Consider the following 24,114-nt stretch of genomic DNA (forward strand, 5'->3'; position numbering starts at 1 on the left):
CCTTCCTTTTGGTTCATGTGGGAACCAAAGACATTGAAAGGCATAGCCTTCAGATTATTATAAGAGCTGATGAGAAAGCTGAAAAATCTGAATGCACTGGTTGTCATTTCATCTGTTCTTTCAGTTGAAGAGCATGGCCCAAGAAGGAAGAGAGAAACAGTGGAAGTGAACAATTGAATCCTCAGATGGCAGCTTCCTATGTCCAGAACTTGTAGAATTCGACTGTAAGTCCCAGAATTGGCCATGTTGCATTAAGGTGTCTGAAAGCTATATCAACAATACTAAATTTTCCTAGTGCTATGTTACAAGCCTGGCCACATTATGAACTGAAGTGGCAGCAATGTCTGAAATGACAAATGTTACTTCTGTTCCAAGGGGTGACAGGGTGGGGATGCAGGCCACCAGTTATTGAAAAAGCTTTATAAAATGTGACATATTAAGTCCTGCCAACTGCAATGGATTATGGCAAATAAAACATCAGAGACTGCACTATCTAAATCCTCCATTGCTTATTCTAGAACAGCACCTCATCTCACCCCACATACCCTTTTCAGTGATAGATGTAAAAATGTTTCTTTAAAACTGTCCATAATTGTGGAGGGCAGATGCTTCAGTGTAGTGACACCAACATAGGACGACATCTGTTTCTCCATGATACATGTACCAAACTTGTGCACATTCAGCGATTCCAGAGTATATTATCAGCTACACCAGTCTCATGATCCAAGGATGCAAACATGTGGCCATCTCTTAAAACAGCACTGAAAGTTTTTCTGAGAAAATATTTTTGTCAAATTGTATCTGACAGTACAACCACAAGATGCAACTGGGTGAGGCTGATAGCACGCATGCACTTGTATGGTTGCTTCCTCGTTCCAGTGCTGGGTGTTAAACTGTTCATTGACAAAGGATGATTAAGAACATGAATATCCACACAACTACATAACAATCCTCCAAAGTCTTCAGAAAGCTTGTTTCTGAGCAATTCAGTTCATCTAGCTCTCTCTGACAATGGAACCACAAAAATGAATCCTGCTAAAACTGGCTAAGGCATTGACATGAGAGCTGCCAACTGTGGGTATTCAACTGCACAAAGGATGAGTAAGTAACCTAAATGTACATATAGCTACGGAACAGTTGTCTAAGATCACACTGGAAATTTATTTCTGATAAGGTAAGGGTATAATGCTAAGCACATTTACTTGGGAGTAAATCTCACTGAGCACAATGGGATTCACTTGTGAGTAAACATGTACTGTTCTTCTAATTCACTCTGGGTTTCGTGCAACGTCGTGTGAAATTGTTTCATGTAATTATGCAATTTTCCCAGGATATTCACAGGATAAACTTCCAATCACCTTTGCATGATAAACTCCCTAGTCACTATAGACAGAAAGAAGTGGAGTGGAGATTCAGGAGGACTTCTTTCAAAAGAGAGTCTATGTTCCAATTCCTGAATATCTTCTGCTAATAATATGGTGTTGTCTGCCTATCTTAGGTTGTTAATGTTGCTTCCTCATTTCTTCGCTCCTTTTTTCTGATTCTAATCCTGCTTTTCTTATGACATTTTCAGCATATAAGTGAGACAAGTAGGCTTCTTAGTCCTGCTCAGAATGGAGGGCGTTTTGGAATTCGTCTTGGACAGAAGGTTGAGGAGGCCTAGGGGGAGAATTTTCCTCAGGGCTTTTAGATGGAGATGTGCTCAGTTACAGCTGTGGAAACTGCTCGTAATGTAGAGGCTACAGTTAACATTTTTTTAGCCTTTTTTTTTAAGCCACTCCTTTTGTTTCAAAGTGAAAGCACATCCTTCCTCCCAGCCCCACTGCCCCTGGCATCTCTTTTTCTTCCCATAGGAGGAGCCTTGCCTGGAAAGCTGAGAGGAGCCAAGAGAAGAAAAGGCAGTAGCCACCCCCCTTTGCTGCTGAAGAGGAAGAACCAAGCCTTTCCCGCCCAACAAATAAATAAATAAATAGGCGGGGCAGCTGAAGGAAGCCTTGGACCCATTTCCATTGCTCCCTCCTTCCAAAAGCCTGCTTTGGGGGAGGCCAGGTCTCTACACTGTGGGTACACCAGGCTGTAACTCACAGCTCTCCTTCTCTGCCTTCAAAGCAGCCTCTCCAAACGTTTGCAGCCCTCTGGAAGCCACCTGCTGCAGGATGCATGCAACATGCTGCCCAAGGTAAGAAACAGGCTGCACACACACTGGAGGAATAATTCGGTTTGACAACGCTTTAACTGCCACGGCTCCATGCTCTGGAGTTCAAGGTTTTCTGGGCAAGGCTTGTTCAGAGGAGGTTTGCCCTTGCCTTCCCCTGGGACTTGCCCAAGGCCACCCAGTGGGTTTCATGGTTGAGAAGGAAATTAAACCCTGCTTTCCAGAGCAGGGTGACCAAGTTGTGTCCTACATTTCTGTCCAGGAGGAATTGCAAAATGTCCTCCCTTTTGAGCAGGATTAAGAAGCATGGATTTATAATTGGAGTGTTTTGTAGCTTTTATTTTGCTATGCCCTACCCTTTTTTGAATGCCTTATATATTGCAGTGCCTTGTCCTTCTTTGCAGTTATGACATCTGGTCACTCTGCTCCAGAGTTGTAGTCTAGCACTCAGACCGCTAGGCTACGCTGGCTCTCATGCCCTCTCATATTTGAGGGTATGCTTGCTTAATCCATCCTCAGCTACTACATCTTGTTGCAGTTGTCTCAGTATTGTGTTCAGGAGCAGGGGGCCTGCCTTGCTGAATGCATTCAGACTGGATTCTGAATAAGCCATTGCATGATGTAGGCCTGGACAGCTTGTGATAAAGTCATTGCCAATGAGAGCAGATCTCTCTGTCAAGAAGAAAAGAGCTGCAGTCATAGGGACCAGCTGCCTCTTGGTCAGATTCACAACTTTAATTTTGTTTTTGAAAAAGGAAGGTGATTATGGCGGGTTACAGACGGGCAAAAAGGGATGTACTCATGGCGTCATGAAGGTAGAGCCTTCAGACGGGCTTTACCTGAATGCCGTCATGAACACGCCCCCCGCACGCCCCAAGCGGGAAGAAGCGGCATTAAAAAGGTGCTGCTTTTTTCCGCTTCTTTTCTGTTTGATGCGTACGTGCGCAGCTCCGTCTGTAAGCTGCTGCACCGATACGTCAGAATTGCTACGCCGCAAATATAAGTTGCCGGTTTAAAAGCTCCGTGTCAGCTGCGTCGCATAATGGGTCGGGTTCACGGGACATGCGTGGTTTGCAGTCAAGCTTTAATTGCAACGTCCGCTGCCATGCAGCTGTGGAAGCTGAGGCACAGCTGCGGCGCATTTTAAGCCTCATAACCCTAACCCTAGAGCCACTTGTGTGCATGCGTTGCTAGAACCGCGGGAAGTTGTAACTTTTGCCGGCGGATGTTTTGGTTGTAGAAAGTGAAAAGGGAAAGTTTGGGATTTAAAGTGACCCCCTACACACATTCCTGCGCCATTTTCACCTGGGAACGGGCACAGTTTGGCTGCTCCTGGCACAGCTGTGTGGCAGCTCCCCTTTGCCACCAGGCAGGATGGCTCAGCCATCCACCAGCACCCCGAAAAAAGGCAGGGGGACGTCTTGGTCTCATACTGAGATGGCTGACCTGATAGCTATATGGTCCCAGAAACTGGAGTAACTGCAGAAACTGGAGCAGTCCTACCTGAATGCTGACACATATCGAGAAGTGGAAGAAGCCATGAGAGCTGCTGCACCGGTACACCAGAATTGCTACGCCGCTACTTTAAGTTGCCCATTTAAAAGCTCTGTCGCATAGTGAGTTGGGGTCTTGGAACATGCGCAGTTTGCAGTCAGGCTTTACTTGCAACGTCCGCTGCCATGCAGCTGTGGAAGCTGAGGCACAGCTGTGGTGCATTTTAAGCCTCGTAACCCTAACCCTAACCCTAACCCTAGAGCAACATGTACGCATGCGCTGCTTGGAAAGTTTGGACTTTAAAGTGCACCCCTACACACATTCCTCTGCCATTTTCACCTAACAATAAAAAATGCTAAAACTGTAAATATTGTATGTACAAAGGAGGTGAGGGGAGATGGCAGGGGGACAGCGGTGGCAGCGGAGACAGCTGTGGCTGCGCATTGCAGATTCAGCAGGAGCGCGGGGACCAAAGGAGAGGAGGCATCTATGATGCTGCTGACACTGGCAAAGTGCAAGCGGACAAGGATGCCAACACCAGCTGATCACCAGCTGGCAGGAGACCACAATTGTTTTAAAGGGGCTTGGGCACTTTAAATGTGCCCATAGGCTTTCTGCCGCCGCTGCTTAGCGCTGCAGCTGCGAAGCTGCGCACTTCTCATGCGGCAAAAGAAAAAAAAAAAGAGACCCCCGGAGTTTGAATGTGCCCAAGACCTTTTGATGCCCTCTAAACTTGCCCCCAAAGGCAAAGGGCAACTAGAGAGGGCCTGGGATCAAGGGGCAGGGAGCACTGACAAGGCACTAGGTCCCATGATGTCCCATAAAGACATCATTTTGCCTCCCAGGGCATGTGTTCCCTCCCAGCCCTATCTATTCTACCCTTCCTGTTCTCTCCTCCCACCATGCCTGGCTCACTGGCCCCCAAACCAGCAATCTCCAAACTCTGTCCTCCCAGGCATTTGGACTTCATCTCCCAGAATCCCCAGCCACCTTGCCCTTTGGTCTGGGATTCTGGGACATGAAGTCCAAATGCCTGGAAGGACAGAGTTTGGAGATTGCTACCTCACAGCACTCCTGCCTAGCTTTAGACTGCACAGTTGCGCCTCATTCACACTCACAGCCACACTGCCGCACACTGTTTGGGCCGCCCGTGCGGAAGCTGCCTCTCTTTTTGCAGCGTCCTCCGAGGCGGCGGTATGGAAGCTCCGGGTCCGAAACGGACCCAGGTGAGGTGTCTTCACTGCCCCCCGTGTGGAAGCTCCAACACCTGAAGCACGCCCCCGGGGCAGGCCGTCTGGAGGCTCCGCATTCAGCTGAATACACCTCCAAGACGTCCTCCCCTGCCCGTCTGTAACCCGCCATAGAAGGCAAAACATTTTGCCCATGAGTTTTCATAAGGAAATTTGCAGCCTTGTCTGAGTCGTTGTATAGGCTTCTCATTATCTTTCAGATGAGCAAAAAAAGCCAAGGTACACACCCAAGGTAAATCCATATTTGCATTGCAACATGTTATCTATGTGAATTAGTACTGCTTACCACTGTGGATTTTGATTTCTCTCCCTTCCCCCAGAAACCACTGGCAGAGATCTAGGGGTGCACTGCTATATTTTATGTAAATACTGTCCAGATAAGATGTGGACTAGTATACTCAATTGTACGTATTGTTAGGAAGTTTCTACTTAAAGGGATTTTTAATTAGCTCAAATTGCTGAGAGGGATGTCCTGCCGACTCCTCAAGGCCTATTCCAAATTTGTCTACAGGGGAACTTCCGGTTGAGACGTCAAGGCAAACGGAGGCAAGTAGCTTTGCTCTGTCTCCGAAGGTCCACCGCGGACTTGTTTAAGGCTCCAATATATATCTACATCTATTGGAGCCAGAAAAGTCCCCAAATTGAGGGAGATTTGGGGCGAGGGCTTGTCGGGGTCCCCAGAGTCCTCTTTGCCCTCCTGTGCTGGGAAGCCGTCGCGGGAGAGGAAGAGGTCTCGACGAGAGTCGCAAGGCAGCCGACGCGGTGTGAGCCTAACCTTCAGGTACCAGCCTTGGCTACAACTTTTAATCATCAGAAGAAACCTTGTTTAAACCCACACAGGGTTTCACTAGTCTTGGATTTGGGTGGATTCGGATTGGAAATAACAAAAAAGACTTTGGAAACTTGTCTATCTCTGGCTAATAGAAGGAGAAGAAGAGAATGAGGAGACAGCTGCGTTTTGTCTCTCTCTCACTTTGATTTTTACTTGGAGCTGGATCTTTCTCTTTTGGCGGTCTTGGCAGAGCCTTAAAAATAAGGTGTATCTCTTTAAGTGAAGGAAACTCGCTGGGAGCAGCTGCTGGAGAACTGCTAGCATCCAACTCAGCTGATAACGATCTGTTGAAAAGCTTAAAGAGGCTTTCTATTTCGCTGTGGGCATTTGGCTAATTACAGGCAGGTGTAGTTTTTTCTTTTGTTATTACAATTGATCACTGCCTTGAAATAACACCCTGAGGAAAGTCCCGGTTAGATCTGCTATTGATAGAATATAAATACAGACAAGTAGTTAAGAAAGAAAGTGAGGTGCCCTTGAATTTGAGTTGATTCTGGACTATATTTCTGGCTCTGGCTTAATATTATTTGTTACATCAGAAGTAAGATATAAATAATATCAAATGGAGACAAGGCAAACAAAAACTAGAAAGGATAATATGAGTTGGACACATTCAGGAAATAGAAGAGATTCTACAGACCTGCCAAATAAACAACAGGATTTAACTGTAATAATACTAGAGGAACTACGGGAGTTCAAAAAGTCTTTTAAGGCGGAAATAAGGGATGAACAGAAAAGCCTAAGGGAAGAAATAAGATTGGACTTACAGACAGAAATACATGGCATAGGGAAGAAAATTGACAGTCTGAACAAGGAATTTAAGGAAATTAAGGAGGAAGTTTATTTGAATATAAGAAAGACGGAGGAATTGGAAAATAAGATCAAAGAGATAGTGAAAATACAAAATAAAGAAGAAAGAGCTCTATGGGCACAGGAAAAGAAACAACGAGATAGAGCAATTAAAATAAGAGGCCTCCCTGAAACAGAAGGAGAAAATTTGGAGACAAAAATAATTCCAGCCCTAGCCAATTTTCTGGACTCCCCGGAAGATCTGATCAATGTTCAAATTGATAAGTTGTTTAGAATATTTTCCAAAGTAGCCCAAGAAAAAGGACTGCCGCGTGACATAGCGGTAAGTTTTAATAACTCAAGGATCAGGGAGAGAATTATTCAAAAAAACTTTAAGGAAGGCTTGACTATTGATAATGTGGAAGTGGAAATTTATAGAGACTTGCCCTTATCTATACTGAAACAAAGACAACAATATAGGTTCCTCACCGCGCTACTACAAAGGAAGAATATTAGTTATAGATGGGGAAATATAGAAGGCGTGGTCTTTATGTTTAAAGAAAGAAGATTTAAAATCAACTCACTGGAGAAAGCAAAGGAATTCTATAAGAGATTGCTACAGAGTGAAGAAAAGGAAAAAGGGGAAACTCGAAACTCCCCTTCGAGTGAGACAAGAGAAACTTCTACATTTGGAGAAAGGAGAGCTTCATTAGAAGGAGGAAGCAAAGTGGCTACAGAGACTCGGAGTGAAGATAATTTACCAACGGATAAAGATCTATTGTTGGGGACGTTAGAAATTGAATAAGAAGATTTGGACAAAGCTGAACTAACCTGTTATAGCTAACCATATCTCCAGGAAGAAACAAGCTTTGAAATGGTGCAAAGTGAGAAGAATACAAGGCTAAAGGGAAAAACGAGAAAGCTAAGAGTAGCAGCCAGAGGGACTATTATGTACCATAAAGGGTTATATACAATTTTGAGTTTGTATGATATTGAAGTTAAATTGTTCCAGGAATATATGGAATTTTTTTTTATTATTCTTAAAAGCTGTTAAGATTATCGTAAGGTATGAGATGGGAACAAACGTACAAAAGATGAGTGATTAGGACTATTGTGTTATATACCAAACGATTTGACAAAGTGGAAGCGGGATTGTTTTCTTTTTTTAATATAGTTATTTTCCAATACCTGAAACAGAAGGAAGTAGATATTTAAAGAAGGGGTGTATGAAGATTTGAAGATACGGAAGAAACACAAGAATAACTGGCTATTTTAATTTGTTATTTGTAATAGAGACTTTGTGATTGTGATTTGAATTTATGGCTATTTTATTTGAAAATTAATAAAGACTAATTTAAAAAAAAAAAAAACAAATTTGTCTACAGAAGGACCAATTAATTCCTTAAGAAATAGTGCAGAGACAGGCTTCTTCAATTAAGGTTTGGTTTTTATTAAAAGGAAAAACACACACACACCCAGCAATAGGCACATATATATATATATATACACACACACACTTCAGACTCAATGGAAATAAAGGAGGGAAAAATGGGAAAAGATTTGAGGGTGATATTTACTCCAGTAGTCTTCTCCTGGAATCCAATGCAGGGGAAGGGGGTCAAGTGGGGCAATAAGACACTCCAACAGAAGGGGGGGGGGGTAGGCTGAGCCGGAGCTAAAGTCTAGTGTGGCATGAAGCCAAGCTGTATTCTTAAAGTAACACACTGACTGGGCAAATCCAAAGGTTCTTACAGGGAAAATCTAGCCTCTGGCCAAGCCATTAAGCCAGAGCCTAGACAAAGGTGTTTGATTGCCTGGACATTGTTAAACCAAGGTGTAGGATGGCATTGCCATTGCAGTTGGGTCTGAAACAATCAGGGGATGAAAACCAGGCAGATGGGTGGGTCGTTGATTTGATCACCAGCCCATCAAGTGTGAGACTATGAACAACCAGTTTGTATTGTCTTAAGCTTGAAGGTGATAGTTGTCCCATTAGCAACTCCCACATCACCTTTTGGGAATTTCTCAGAGCATTGGTTACAGGGGATCCTGCCCTGACTCATGCGAGTGGCCTACCTGGTCTCCTTGCCTCATCATAAGGACAGTCAGTTTGGGGTCAGAGGGAACTCCACACACTCCAAAATTTATAAAAATCCAGTCTTGCTAACAGTATGGGAATTTTACTTACCAGACTTTTGACATTAAGTGTGATATAAACATAAATCGTTATGAAAATGTTAACAGCTTGAAGTGCCATGTATTCGTTTGCACATAATGTATATTATTGTAAGCTTGATTTTTAAATAAAATAAAAACTACCTGCTGGGGATGCTTTAGATAGAATTCCTGCACTGAGCAGGGGTTTGGACTCAGGCGCCTTCTGACTCTGATTCTCTTGACATACAGTAAGTCATCCTGATCTCACTATAAGCTGCTTGATAGCAGTAAAACGAAACTTAACACTTTTTGAAAAGGTTATGCTTTGCTGCCCCCTTCTGGCACTACACTTAAAGCTTACCAAAATAGCTTAGCCAATAACATCAAAAATCCACCAAACAATGATATATTTATTGGATCAAAATGCACAATACAGTATAGATGTTGCAAGCTTTCAAAGCTCCACTGACATCTTCATCAGGCAAGTGTTAAAAACCATACAGGAGACACAAAATTGAAGATGTTAGTCATATGCGGACGACACCATAATATTAGCAGAAGACATTCAGGAATTGGAACAGTTAATAAGGAAGGTCAAAGATGAAAGTCCAAAGGCAGGTCTGATGCTGAACTTAAAGAAAACAAAAGAATGACCACAGAAGAAATACACAAATTCAATCTAGACAATGAGGAAATTGAAATAGTTAAAGCATTCCCGTATCTAGGATCAAACATTGACCAGATTGGAGACTGCAGTCAAGAAATAAGAAGAAGACTAGGAATGGGAAGGGCAGCTATGAAAGAACAGGAAAAGATACTAAAGAGCAAAGACATACAACTGAGCACTAAAGTCAGCATCGTTCAGGCCATTCTATTCCCAATTACTATGTATGGATGCAAGAGCTGGACAGTGAAGGAAGCAGACGGAAAGAAAATCAATTCATTTGAAACGTACTGCTGGAGAAGAGTACTTAGAATACCATGATTCTTGAACAGATCAGAGGAAGCAAAGATGATTAAGCTGAGACCATCGTACTTTGGCCACATCATGAGAAGGCATGGATCACTAGAAAAAAAAAGTAATGCTAGGAAAGGTAGAGGGGAGAAGAAAGAAAGGAAGACCACAAACCAGATGGATAGACTCAGTCAGGGGGGTTATGGGGCAAGGGCTTTCAGGACCTGGGCAGGGCAGTGGAGGATAGGGATTCCTGGAGATGTCACCTTGAGCTGGAACCAACTTGAAGGCAGCTAACAACTATAACAAAGTAATAGGCCTGCATTTTGCTGTTTTTGGTCCCCATTCAGATGGGATATAGTTTAGGACACTGGTGAGAAACTGTAGTTCCCTGTTCCTCCATCAATTTTAAATCCCTGGGAAATCTTGTTGTCTTCACAATTCCAAGGTACATGAGCTCTGCTTCTTAAAATTATTATTATTATGGTTTTATTTTACTCTTTTTAATTAATTTTATTGGTTTCAGTGTTTCATTGTATTATTGCTGTATTTTTTATTTTTAGCAGACTGTACTAGCAGCCCTTTTGAAAAGAAAATTGCAAGCAAAGGCTAACTGTCCTTCCAAAGCAGTTTTTTTTTTAAAAAAGTAGATTTTCCAGCCATGGATATATCTGCTCAGATATCCCATGATTAAGAAAAAATAAACAAACCATGATCCTGTTGGCTGGTGTATAACAGGAGGAGGTGTAGGCAGCAATTCAACAGCAGAATAACAATTACAGTTTCTCCTCCTAACTTGCGACCTTGAAAATCCATGGAGGAGCAACCTCCGCTATTTTTAATGGGGTGCGCTTGCACAGGTGTGCACATGGGCACATGCCCCATTGAAGCCTATGAGATTTGAATATGCAGGAGCCTCTGTTTTCATGAGGGTCCAGAACAGATTCCACCATGAAAATGGAGGGCGAACTATACTCCTTTATAAATTTGTCTTGGTTTAATAATGAAGTAATCAGTTCCTGCTTTTTTTTTCCAGAGTTGTCTTGCCTCTTTGTTTTTCCTGGATTCACATTAATCCTTGATTTACTAAACAGTTGCACCAGGATTTCTGTATGCTCATGCCATTATATGTTTCCACTCCAATGTCCTATCTCCAATTTATAACATGTGTCTAATTTTTCTGTTCATCCAACTGCACCTCTATCAGTTTTCCAAACGCACCACTTTTTCCCAAGTGGAGATTTTGTGTAAAAATTAAAACCCTGTCACAACATAGATAGGAAGGACTTTGAGCATTCATGCTGCACACAGAGCTTCTCAAAAGGGAAGAAGTTGTGCTTTTACCTCCCTGCCAGGCAGCCTGGGGCAGAACAAGAGAGCTGTTTTATCCAGGAGAGAACCAGAAGATAGGGTTATTTTCCCTAATATCCTTCACTTGAAACCTCTTGTTTCATGATTGATTTATAAGAAGCTTCACTGGTGCCCATGAGGAAACAGATTTTTTTTTTTGATCTGTAAGTTAGTTACCCTCAAACTGATCATGGTTTCAGATACTGTGAACGCCATTTTCTTAAACAACCAGGATTATCAGACAAGGGATGTCCTGTCCCTGTCCTGTCATGTTCCCGCCCTTCCTGCATGATTGCAGGAAGGACTTTCAGATAGGATTTGTGGTTATCCCGTCCGGGAAGCACAAATGATGGTGATTGCATGAAAGGCTTTCAGATTAAGTCACACAGATACTGCCATTAATGTGTCATTAAAATGACATTGGCTGGAAGTTCACGTTAATGCAGTTCCACTTTAATGACAGGTTAATGGAAGGATTGGGGCTACAGTTTGAAAGCCTTTTGCACCATTGCAGTCATTGAAGGGTTAAGGATGGGATAAGGATGAAGGAGCAATCCCATCCCTATCCTGTCCCTGTGTGAAAATCTCCTATGTGGTGATATGATGAAAGCATCTTGTTGATAGATATTAGTGGATGTGGAGTCCAGGGGACTACAGTTTGTTTCTCAGATGTTTTCAAATGATTCTGCTCAGAAGGATCAACAAAATCACATGAACTGAATTTACACCAACTTCTAAAATTACTTCCCTCTTTCCTAGGATCACACAGTGGGCAAATTATAACATGGAACACCAAGAACAGCCATGGTACTAGTTCAGGCTTTGCACACTTCCAGATTATGAATGTGCATGTCACTGGAATCACAAGGTAAAGTGTGTGGTCAGTCTGTCTGGGACAATGGTCCCCAAACTGTGCTCTTTAAGGGATTTTGGATTTTAGCTCCCAGAATCCCAGACTATTGGCTAACATGGCTGAGGCTTCTGGGAGCTGAAGTCCAAAATCTCTTAAAAGGCACAGTTTGGAGACCACTGATCTAGGAGGAGAAGTGTATTTAAAAATAATAATAAGGACACCTTTATCATTTATCCACTAGTTGATTTACCCAATTCAGAAAGGCCCTACTGTGGAAAAGTGCTCTGTTGCCATTCCTTTGGTCCACTGTAGTGTTTGGGAGTATTTTGTGAAACAACAGGTCTTCTGTTGTCCACACAAACTGGGAAGGCCCTGGACAAGTAATTCCTTGCTCAAATATGCACATTGCAGTCTAAGTCTGATGTCTATTGTTGGGAGAAATTTCTCAGTATTCCACAAAGATCTCTGAACTCTATCTTACACACTGTACCTTAAGTAGTAAGCAGTAAGCATCAAATGGGCCACCTTAGTTATGGTGGGAACACTCCTGATTTCAATCATAAAGAAACAGATGAGTAAAACAGCGGGGAACTGAAACCCTGCATATCCATTCCTTACTAGACCATTAAACTGCTGTGGAGACCTGATGGATCTCCTAGGAAAGACTGAAGATTACATGAAACTGAAGCAGTATGCTTGCTAACTGACAGGAAAGTTAATTAAAAATTATGCAACATTTTCTGGTGTGTTCTGCTGCATGAGCCAGTAAAGCTTTAACCCTTAATACTGGGCCAATTTTCTCTTTTGGATCATAGGATTCACTCCTGTCCTTCAGCTGGTAAAACAATTTGTTGGATGGCTCCAGGGGGGGATTCTGTAAGATAGAAATCATACCTGCAAAGAGCTGGTAATTATTATACAGACTGAGGTTCCCTTATCCATCATTCCAAAATCCAAAACTATCCATGAGTGGCTGAGAAAATGACACCTTTGCTTTCTGACGGTTCAGTCTACACAAACTTGGTTTAATGCACAAAATTATTTAAAATATTGTGCATAAAATTACCCTCAAAGTATGTGTATAAACTATATATGAAACATGAATTTTGTGTTTAGACTTGGGTCTCATCTCTAAGCTATCTCATTTTGGATATATATGCAAATACTAGTATTCTGTAATTCAAAACACTTCTGGTCCCAAACATTTTGGCTAAGGGAGACTCATCCTGTATCTGGAATGAGGAACATGTGTACCTTCCAGATGTTTTTGGACTGCAGCTTCTATCACCCCTCGCTGCTCACTATGCTGGCTAGTGATGATGGGAATTGGGGCCCAATAAGATCTGAGTTGGTGTATTACTGAAGAGGAGAATCGGAATGGGAACATTTCCCTCTTAACAAAGGGTAAATAAATGTGTCATTCTGTCCTTACTTTTATCCTGGTAATTCAGTATAGTGAACTGGCACTAGATCAGAGGTATGAAAAATGTGGTTCCATTTTTGTGGCTATTCCTAGATTCAAGAGACTCTGGACCATAGTCTTACTTGTGGATTTTGTCTACAGTGAAAACAGTGTCTTCTGTTTTAGAGTGTTTAAAAATTTCATTCAACCTATCTGCAAAGCAAATGCTAGAAATCTACCGTATATCTTTCACCATATTATTTCTCTTTTTAAAAATATCTTTGTTAGTAATTTTCATTAAAAACAAAATTGTAACATAAGTATACATTTCCAGCACTATGTTTCATTTTTTGTTGCAAGTCACCAATTTATTTTTCTTTTCAGCTCTGCTTGTTAGTTCTCCACCAAAAAAACACTCAGCTTCAAAGTCAAAATGGGTATGTATCTCCTCTTCCAGCAGCCTGGACTTTGCTATGAGCCAGCATTTTCTCCATACAACTAAAGCTAACATTTTTATGGTTTTAAATTGCGATTGAATTTTTATTTTCAAGTTTTAATGTTATGTATATATCATGTTGTTATTTTTGATTATTGTATTTTGTATTCTTTGTTGTGCACCGCTTTGATCAGTTTTGGAAAAGCGGTATATAAATAATAATAATAATAATAATAATAATAATAATAATTAACAACATGTATGGACCTTTCACAGCCCTTATTTTAATCGAGCCACAACTGTGAGAGGTTGGCTAGCTTGACAGAACAGTGACTTGCCCATTATCACCTTCTAAAACTTCATGGCCGAGTTGGGGATATGAACCCTTATCTCACTAAACCTGGTCTGGCACTTTTAACCACAGTACTGTTCTAGCCTTCTCACAGCTGGAAGGAGAGGTTTGTACCTCAACAGGGATATGCTGAATGCAAGAGAAGCCATACAGTACTGGACAACTCCCCACTTATAGAAACAAACAAAAATAAATCCCTTTGCAACAGTTCCTAGCCAGTAGGAAATGGTCACTGCTGGAAACCGAGACCGTGATCCTCTGACCTTTTATTTTACCATCCTCATTAGTCTGTTGTGTGTGAACATGTGTGTGTGTATATATATATGAAAATATAAATATAATAAAATGCAAAAACTAAGGATGGATGAAGTGAAGCCATGTGTCTTCTGTGGTATACACCTATCTTAACAGGAGATCATCTCATACATTTTGAGAACTTTTAATTTCTCAATTTTGACTTTTCTAAAAATGAACTTCTGACTAAATGCATGCAGGATTTTAAATATATAGGAAGGATTGCAGGATAGTTGATGCCATATTGAAACCTACCAATTTTTACTTTCAGATCACACTGGTTTACCTCTGGATGAATGGCATGAGGGTCATGTTAAGTGTTGGCTTGAGTCCATTGGGATTAAAAGGATGTATGTTGAAAAGCTCTGTGAAGAGGAAGTAACTGGCCCAGCACTCAAAATATTAGACGATAAATTCCTCAAGAGAATGGGCATGAAACAAGGCCAGATCCACATATTAATGCAGAAAAGAGATCAGCTTTTGCAACAGGATAGTGGGGCAGATGTCACCAAAGAAGTTTATGAAACCATTAGGGAAATGCCTGCATTAGACCACAGCAAAACTAATTCATCAAGGAGGGAAAAACCAAAAGTCAGAGACACAGATACATCAACTGAAGAAGGTAAAAGTGACAGAGAGAAAGAGAAACACACATCTGACATTAAACCAGTTTCTTTGCTACATAGAGATTCAGAACCACAGTGCTCAAATAAAGAAGTCATGGCACACACAAGTGATGTTCTGAGCAAAATGGAAAGCACAAAGAATACTTCTGTTCTGCATGATCGAGTACGCTTGAGCACGTTCAGGCCATTCAGCACCAACAACACTAATTTTAAATATGTTAGAAATGCAGTCCTTTCTCCAGAAACGGGAGTCCTCAATCTAATCAGTCCTTGCCATGAATACAAGTCATTTGATACTGCTGCTCTGCTGGACAGACCACGGCTGCAAGCAAAATTTGCCCGTGAAGTGATAAAGTTTGCTTCTGCTTGCCTGAATGTCCGAACAAATGGCACTATTCACTTTGGAGTGATGGATCGTGTTGAGAAAAAGGGCTGGACACATGGACAAATCATTGGGATACCAATTAGAGAGACAGAAATTTATGTTGATGCTTTAGATTACATAGGGAAATGTTTTGATGCAAATGTTCAAGCTGCTGCAAGGCAATGTATTCACCCTCCAGTTTTCATTGAAGTTATTCAGACAGATAGCCATGAACAGTATTTTGTAGTAGAAGTTGACATTGAACCATTATCTGACATTATAAAAGGAAAGTTTTTTCAAGTACGTCTACCAAATTTTAATGAAAAAAGTAATAAGGTAAACTTAGAAAAAGATAAAATTGCCTTCCAAAGAGCTGGTTCAAGCTCTGAACCAGTAACAATTGAAAATCTAGTGACGTTCATTCAGGATTTACAAGAAAGAGACATTTGGAGGAAGAAAGCTGAAGAATCCAGTCATGAAAATCAAACAGATGTTCCGGAAAATTTAGGGCGAAAATTATCTGTCTTGTTGACAGATGGCAAAAGCTACTTGGACAGCTCTATGTGGTACATTCTTGTTACCAACAAATGTGGAGAGGAAGACCTTAAATCTATTAACTTTTTGAGGCACATTAACATTTTCTGTGTGTTTGATTTTGATGAAGACTCCAATGTGTCAGGTTTGTACTCCAACTACAAAAAATACCATGCAACCAGTCCTCATTTTTTGCAAAATTATTCCAATGACAACAAGATGAGCACAACTGAATTTCAAAAACATCTGTGCCTATTTGTTAAGAAAAGCTGGATATTTTGCAATGGACGCAGTGACTTCCTTGGTAATGAAAAAACTTGTGATGAAAACACTTGGATTAGAACAAAGAGAAAGTATTTGAAAAAAGCAGTATCTTTTATCTGTGATGACCTCCTCCCAAAGGGATCTTTTCTGGTGCTCTTCTTACTATTATCACCTGTAGAGAAACCAATTGTAGACACCTTCCATGAATTTTACAGTGAAATGAATGGCATGGATTTCATAATATGCCTTTCAGAATCTAGAGAAAACTATGAGAAATGGGCTAATCTAGCACAGACATCCTGCAGCATTGAGACACTACAACAGCGGAGTATTGTAGGCATGAAGCTAAGCCATGTGGATGCTACCATCCAAAGCATGCTGCCCTCTACAACTAATTGCAGACATTTACCGGTTTCCACAAAGGGTCTGTGTGTACTTCCCCCACTGGAAGAAGAGAAAATGTATTCTCTTGAAATATTGTGTGCTGACCAATGTGATGATATCAAATTAGATTTTCTGAGTACAAGAGAAATACAGATGATAGATGAAACGTTTTATAGGGGTAAAAAAGTCAGCTGGAAAAATTTTTGGCTTGCTGATAAAAGGAAGTGTGGGGAAATTATCGAAAGGGAAGCCTGTAAGGAGGTGTCTAGAATGTTGAATGATTTTGTATATGGGAGTTTGTTCCGGTATTCTGTTGCTAAACTTAAAGTGTTTCATGAACCTGGGAGTGGAGGAAGTACCATTGCAAGGCAAGTGCTGTGGAAGCAGAGAAAAGATTTACGTTGTGCTGTCATCAAAACCACATATCCAGTTACTACTGTCTGTCAGCATGCAGTTGAGTTCCAATGTTATGATGAAAAAGACCTCAAAAACTGTCTCCCAGTCCTCCTTTTGGTGGAAGATTATGATGAAGAATACCTTGAGGAATTAAATTGTGCTTTAACAGATGCCATGGGGTCTAACAAACGACGTTCTTCCAGGCCTTCTTTCATCCTTTTGTGCTGTAAACGGTCCAATGCCCCTGATAAATTTTGCAAAGCATCCCCTCAGGATACAGTGTCTGTTACTCACAAACTGACAGATAAAGAGAAAAGCCTGTTCAGAACAAAGATAGAAAAATTTGAAAATCAGAAGGATTTTAAACTGGAATACATACTTACTTTTGTTCTCATGAGTAATGAGTTTGAAACAACATACGTGAGAGAATTTGTAGAACACTTGCTTAAAGATATAGACTTAACTTCCCGGGAAACTAGTTTAATGAGATATGTTGCCCTACTCAATTTCTATGTACATAATTCATACATCTCTTTATCTCACTGTGAGGCTTTCCTGGGACTTATGCCATATGAAGAAATGACAGTAAGGCAGTATGATTTCATAAGTAACTTAAGTGAACAGGCACGGCTTATTTTCATTGAACTGAGAGAAACCACCACATATATTTCATCTATTCGAATAATACACCACCTGGTGGCAAAAGAAATACTGAATCAGCTCTCAGGAAGTCAGACTCAGAGTGAAATTGCCATGGAATTTCTCCAAGAGAAAGCGTTTCTTCAGCATCGGTTTGGACGGGAAGAGTTTATAAAATTCATCAGAGATCTGTTCATAAGGCGTGATAAAAAGAGTAGAGGAGATAACACTGACAGCCTTTTCTCCCCATTCATTGAGCATGTCTGTAACACAGAAAACCCAGAAAAAGCCATAGAGGTTTTAAAATATGCTTATGAATGCTTGGGAAAAGATGCATTCTTTGCACAACAACTTGCCAGATTGCATTATGTTTATGAAAAGTTTGAGGATGCAAAACTCTGGGCAGAAGTAGCCAAATCTCGTTTGCCAAATGATTCATTTATTTTAGACACAGAAGGGCAGGTGTATAGGAAGTGGTTTAGCTTTAGGGTGGACAAAAAATCAGATGAAGACACTCCTGAAGATACCATTCAAATTATAGAAATTGCCCTTAAGGCTATGAAGTGCTTTAGAGCCACACAGCAGGCTGCAAAATCTGAAAAGGATACCATGAATAACTCAGGTTATTTTGGAGAAGTAGAAGTGGGATGTCGCCTACTGAAACTGCTATCTACTCTTGATGTATTTCCTAAAGACACAAAAGGAGAGCATCCTGAACTTGTCCAGTATTTACTTACAGATTACATTCCAGAAGATATTAAAAAGCCATGGGGAAAACTCCACAGCCGGTTAAAGGGCTTACGGCAAAATATTTACAATGCTCTTGACTGGATTTCAGAGGACTTAAGTTACTTCCAAACAGATAAAAACCAAACAGATGATGAAGATAAGAGAGAAGAACAAGTTTATAACCCTAGAGGATGGCTCAAAAGACAATGTAAGGTTTATGCAACATTTTTTAGTTCTGATACACTTGCTGAAGAAAATGGTGCAGGATCTAATACCCAGTTGATTAGACAAATGAATATTTACAAACATGGTGGTGGAAATGTCACCACTATTCTCTCATTCCTTTCAGATAAGAATGATAAGAAATCCGTTCAAAGTCTGGAAAAAATAATAAGCTTATATTCAGAAGACCCACAGAGTCTAGAGGATACAGACCTTATAAATTATATATTGTGTCACTGTACTCTCGCTTGCCTGTCACCTGGTTCTTCCAAACTCCTTGACCTACGCACACTCCGAGAACTCAGCAAGAGGTTCTTTAAAAAGTGGAAAACTACTTTCCCTGCCAGTGCTCATTTTTTGCTTACTTTACTTTACTGGCCTGATGGTGCTTTGGATAAAGTCTCTTCCTCAGATAAAGATGACATCTTAAAGTCCGCCCTCGATACCTTGAAGCGCTTGCATGATATCAAAATAAAGGATGTTGCCCCAAGGAAGAAAAGAATCTACACAATCTTTTTCTTGGGCAAGGGCTATGGCCTGGCAAAGATTGTGCCCAGGACAAAGATTGATAAACTAATGAAAGGCTCCCTGGATGAGCGTCGAAAAAACTGGCAGAATGGTCAAGTGTGGAAAATAGAAGAAGTACACAATATCCTGGAAAGGGTAAATGGATGGACAGAAGATGGCAGAGTTTTTGCAATGGGGCACTCTGGACAGCTTCCAATTCTGCCTCTGCATTTTGATTCAGTGCCGCCTGGGAATGAAAATGTAAAATTTTATCTTGGTTTCTCATTTAATGGACTTGTTGCCTATGACATTCGAGTGAAAATGTAGAAAATGTCCTATCAGTACTGTATTAAATTGCAAACTACCCAAAGAAATAATGGGTTTGATCCAGACCTGGTCATATTTAGTGTAGACTCACTGAAATGCTGTCAGTTAAGACTAACACAAATCTCCTTTAATTCAGGGGGGTAAACCCCAAGCATGATCAAATCTAGATTCAATCTAATACATTTTTTCTCTCTTCAAAATTCAGAAAAAGTCAATTCTGACTATGAAACACAGCATATTACGGAAAATGTTTTTAGATATTAAATACAATGGCATCCACTGGAATTTAGTTCCAGGAACACACATACCTATGGATACCAAAATCCATGAATGCTCATGTCCCATTGTATACAATGGCATATTAAAATGGTGTCCCTTATATAAAATGGTAAAATCAAGGTTTGCTTTTTGTAATTGAGGGTATTTTCAAGCCATGCATGCAGAATCCATGGATACGGAGAGTCAACTGTAGTTACGAGGACAGAAAAAAATGTGAACCTCATCAGTCAAGGTTTGTACAGACTAACAATGAACCAAAGCGAGATTAGACAAGAATTCAAAACCTTCTACACAGAATTATACAAAAAACATCAACTATCAAAAGACAAAATAGAAAAATTTCTAGATAAAGCTGATCTATTGTTATTCAAAGATGAACAAAGAGATATACTGAATAATCCAATCAGTGTAGGGGAAGTGATAGAAGCGATAAAGAAAGGGAAAAAAGGGAAATCCCCTGGTCCTGATGGACTTCCAATAGAATATTATCAAGAGTTTCAAGAGGAATTAATAATACCGTTAAAATCAACCTGTAATGCAATAGGGAAAAGTAAATTCCCGGACACATGGAACAACGCAAACATTACTATTCTGTTAAAGGAAAATAAAGACCCATTGGACATGAAAAGCTATCGTCCAATTTCACTCTTAAACTCAGACTACAAAATATTCACAACAATACTTGCTGAAAGACTGAAGAAGATACTGAAAAGCTGGATACATGAAGATCAATCAGGGTTTTTACCGCAGAGACAGATTAAAGATAATACACGGATTATAATGGACGTATTAGAACTTTGAAAATCACAACGAAAAAAATTAGTGCTAATTTTTACTGACCTGGAAAAGGCTTTTGACAATGTTTGTTGGGATACAATGCTTTATATGTTAGAAAAGGTTGAAGCAGGTCCAGTGTTTTTAAGATGGATTCGAGAAATCTATAATAATTAAAAAGCCAGATTGATCATTAACCAAGAAAAAACTGAAGAATTTTGCATAACTAAAGGTACGAGACAGGGATGTCCCCTGTCCCCTCTTCTCTTCATTTTTGTTTTAGAAGCCCTATGTAATACAGTAAGAGGCAAGAAAGAAATTCAAGGTGTAAAAATTAAAAAGTTTGAATTTAAATTAAGATAATTTGCTGATGATATTGTGTTTATATTAGAAGACCCCGAGAAAGGAATTAAACCCTTGGTGAATGTATTGAAAGATTTTGAGGAGATATCTGGTTTAAAGGTTAACAAAAGTAAAACTGTAATGATGACAAAAAATATAGATAGTAAAGAGGAACAGAAACTACTGAGGGAAAGTGGTTTTGGTTTAGAAAAAGAAGTAAAATTCTTGGGAATCAAACTGACAAACAAAAATACCGATCTCTACCATAACAATGACGACAAAACATGGAAGGAAATTAAAGCAGACCTAAAGAAATGGGAAAATCTCCAGTTATCCTTCCTTGGAAAGATAGCGGTAATACAAATGAATGTACTACCCAAAATTATGTTTCTATTTCAGACTATTTCGATATTGCATTCATTTAAACCACTAAAAAATTGGCAGGCAGATATCTCAAAGTTCATCTGGGGAGGGAAGAGAGCCAGAATTAATCAGAAGATCATGTGTGATAGTAAAAGTAGAGGAGGCCTGAGCTTACCGAACTTGAAACTGTATTATTTTGCATCTGTTTTAAACTGGTTATCTATTTGGATACTGTTGAATGAAGAAAAAACCTTAGCATTAGAAGGAGGGGACATGAGATATGGCTGGCATGGTTATATCTTTTACGATAAAGACAAGATACACAAGGAATTCAGAAATCATATTGTGAAAAGAGCTTTATTATCAGTATGGGAAAAGTTAAAAATAAGACTCTGTAAAAACATTCCACAATGTTGTTCCCCTCATGAAGCTTTTTTTGGTAAAGAAGGGATAGGGAAACCCAATTGGCTATATTATTCAGACTTATTAACAATTAATCCAGAAGGAGAAGCAGTAATAAAATCTCAGGCAGAACTAAGAGAAACAGGTATAATATGCCATTGGTATTTACATAGACAATTATACGAAAGATGGAAAATTGATAAAAAGTTAAAGGGGATAGAAACTCAAAAGACGCAATGGGAAAAAATCATGCTAAAAGGAAAAACAAAACTGATCTCCAGTTATTATAAAATGTTGCAAGAATGGGATACAGAAGAGGAAGTAGTCAGACACACTATGGTAAAATGGGCTCAGAATGTAGGCCATAACCTAAAATACGAAAACTGGGTTAAAGTTTGGTTGAAAGATTTGAAATACACAACTTCACAACAAATAAAAGAGAATATCTATAAAATGGTATATAGATGGCACCTCACCCCCAGAAAACTATCTTATATGTACAAGAATGTAAATTCTGTTTGTTGGAAATGTAGAAAAGAAACTGGATCTTATTTTCATATGTGGTGGACGTGTAAGTTAGCTAGACAATATTGGATTGGTATATATAAATGTCTGAGAATAGATTTAAAACTTGAAATCCCATTTACTCCAGAAGTGTTTTTGTTGGGAATGGTAGATAATGAATTGATGAAATTAAATGGTAGACTCATATTTTATGCATTAGCTTGTGCAAGAATAACATATGCGAAATTCTGGAAGAGCACGAAAATACCATCTTTAGAAAAATGGATTATCAAGCTCTACGAGACAGCTGAAATGGACAGATTAACAGCATGGATGAAAAACAAAACAGAAGAAGAAGTACAATCATGTTGGAAATTTTTTTTATAATTTTCTAAAAATTAAATGGAAATGTATATTATGAAAAGCTTGTAATACTAATGTATAGCAGTATACTTCTGGGTATGTAAACAAGAAATCTCTAACAAGATAAATAGGCCTTAATATGAAAAATATTAGCATGTAAAGGAAGAAGAATATTCTTGTAAATAGTCAAAGATAATATTGATCGAATACAGAAAACACAGGATTAACCGCAAAAATAGAGCTAGGTAATGACGAATCATAACAGAAACATAAGAAAGGAATACTCCAGGTTGAAAAAATGATGTATGGCCAGAATTACAAAAGAGTTTTGAGTTAAAGAACCAAACAATAGGCAAATATGGAAAAATTCATGTTTAATTTGGAAGAAATTAGCAGATATTAATATAAACTAGAAAAGGTGAAGGAACTGGTTGAATATTGATTTATAATTTTAAGATTAACAGACTCAAATGTCAATATGAAAGTAAGTTTCCAGAGGATGGAAGTTTTATTTAAGAAAAAGAAGAATGTATAAACGATAAGTGGGAATAAGAACATGATTGTATGTTTATCTGTACGTATTGTGGGGGGGAAATGGAAAATGTACAATCAATGTAAAAGAAAAAGAAAAAGCTGTTATACTTTTAAAAAATATATAATAATAATTTAAAAAAAGGTTTGTACAGAACTGAGCACTCCTACAACTACAGTTGCCCCTGTTTTCACAGCGCAGCGTGTGGACAGCGCAGTTCCAAACCACTTCCAGCCGGAGCAGACTCAGGCTGCTCTTTCATGCCTCTTTGCTCCAGCCCTAGTTGTTCTATCCCAATAGGGCATCTGTATTATGGTCTGTTTCCCTAAGTATACTTAAATAAGTTTGTATTATATAGAGCTGTTATCAACTGATCATTCATGATTCCTTATATCTGTGCTAGATTGGCTGTCCCTTCCAGAGCTTATCCCTATCGTTTTGCTCACCTTACTTTTAGCTGCTTTCTGCTGTCTGGCCTTGTCCACTCATCTTGCCATTCATTCTTCTATATTTTGGTCTTCCTTTTAATTACTAGACTGAAGTTCAACAATAAGGCTCACTTTTCCATTCCCTCAATGGTTAGATGTGGTTGACTGTCTAGGGAGATATATAGTTAAACATAACAGAGGTTGAAGACAGAACATCTGTAAGAAACTCCTGGTGGAAAATGCATAAACTTCATGTAAATGCTGTGTGGCTATATTCATTTGCTTTTATCATTGGATCATATCCACAGTCTGGTGGATCAAGCTGTATGTAAAATATGTATATTTTTGTACACATTCTATAGATGGATTGTGATGATTGGCTTTAATTTCTTATTGATTAATATATTTTTGTATTTTATTATATATTATAGATGTTTCAGCTGCATAGTTGAAAAACCTAATATTATTGTTAGGTGAAATACTCCATTTTAATTTTTAGAAGTGCAAAATAAAACTAGTTAAAATCTATTCTAAGAATACTAAGAGTATCATTTGGGGGACACTCAGACAACTCCAAAAGGGAGAGAAACCTTGGAGTTCTATATAGTTCCTAGCTCTCCCCCACCATGTTTGTTCTCTGTACAGTGGGCCCTCCATATCCACAGGGGTTTGCTTGTGCTCCCCCAGACACCATAACAAAACAAAACAAAAAAGCAGACAAAGGTGCCTCCACATTATTCAATGGCAGTGAAGAACACGCGTGTGCTGAAGCATGTACGTTCACCACTGAATAATTTGGGCTGTGGCAATTCACAG

General features: G+C 39.6%; 1 protein-coding gene across 5 annotated transcripts; it reads left to right on the forward strand.

Annotated features, from left to right (window-relative positions):
- Positions 1-423: 423 nt before the first annotated feature.
- On the forward strand, positions 424-23,807 carry LOC121922942 (sterile alpha motif domain-containing protein 9-like). Of its 5 annotated transcripts, XR_006102265.1 has the most exons (6): positions 424-1,101; positions 1,854-2,179; positions 11,742-11,850; positions 13,622-13,674; positions 14,591-19,822; positions 23,015-23,807. XR_006102265.1 is itself a non-coding variant. In XM_042452899.1 (4 exons), exons 3-4 carry the CDS (start codon positions 13,671-13,673, stop codon positions 19,309-19,311), a joined length of 4,725 nt encoding a protein of 1,574 aa, XP_042308833.1. In that variant the 5' UTR covers positions 424-1,101; positions 1,854-2,179; positions 13,622-13,670; the 3' UTR covers positions 19,312-19,314. The 5 variants fall into 5 exon arrangements, 4 of the variants coding, with proteins under 4 accessions (XP_042308833.1, XP_042308834.1, XP_042308831.1 ...); XM_042452899.1 differs by lacking the exons at positions 11,742-11,850; positions 23,015-23,807 and having other exon boundaries at positions 14,591-19,314; XM_042452897.1 differs by lacking the exons at positions 424-1,101; positions 23,015-23,807 and having other exon boundaries at positions 1,684-2,179; positions 14,591-19,314.
- Positions 23,808-24,114: the final 307 nt, after the last annotated feature.

The sequence above is a fragment of the Sceloporus undulatus genome, chromosome 2, assembly GCF_019175285.1.
Source record: "Sceloporus undulatus isolate JIND9_A2432 ecotype Alabama chromosome 2, SceUnd_v1.1, whole genome shotgun sequence".
Taxonomy (NCBI): domain Eukaryota; kingdom Metazoa; phylum Chordata; class Lepidosauria; order Squamata; family Phrynosomatidae; genus Sceloporus; species Sceloporus undulatus.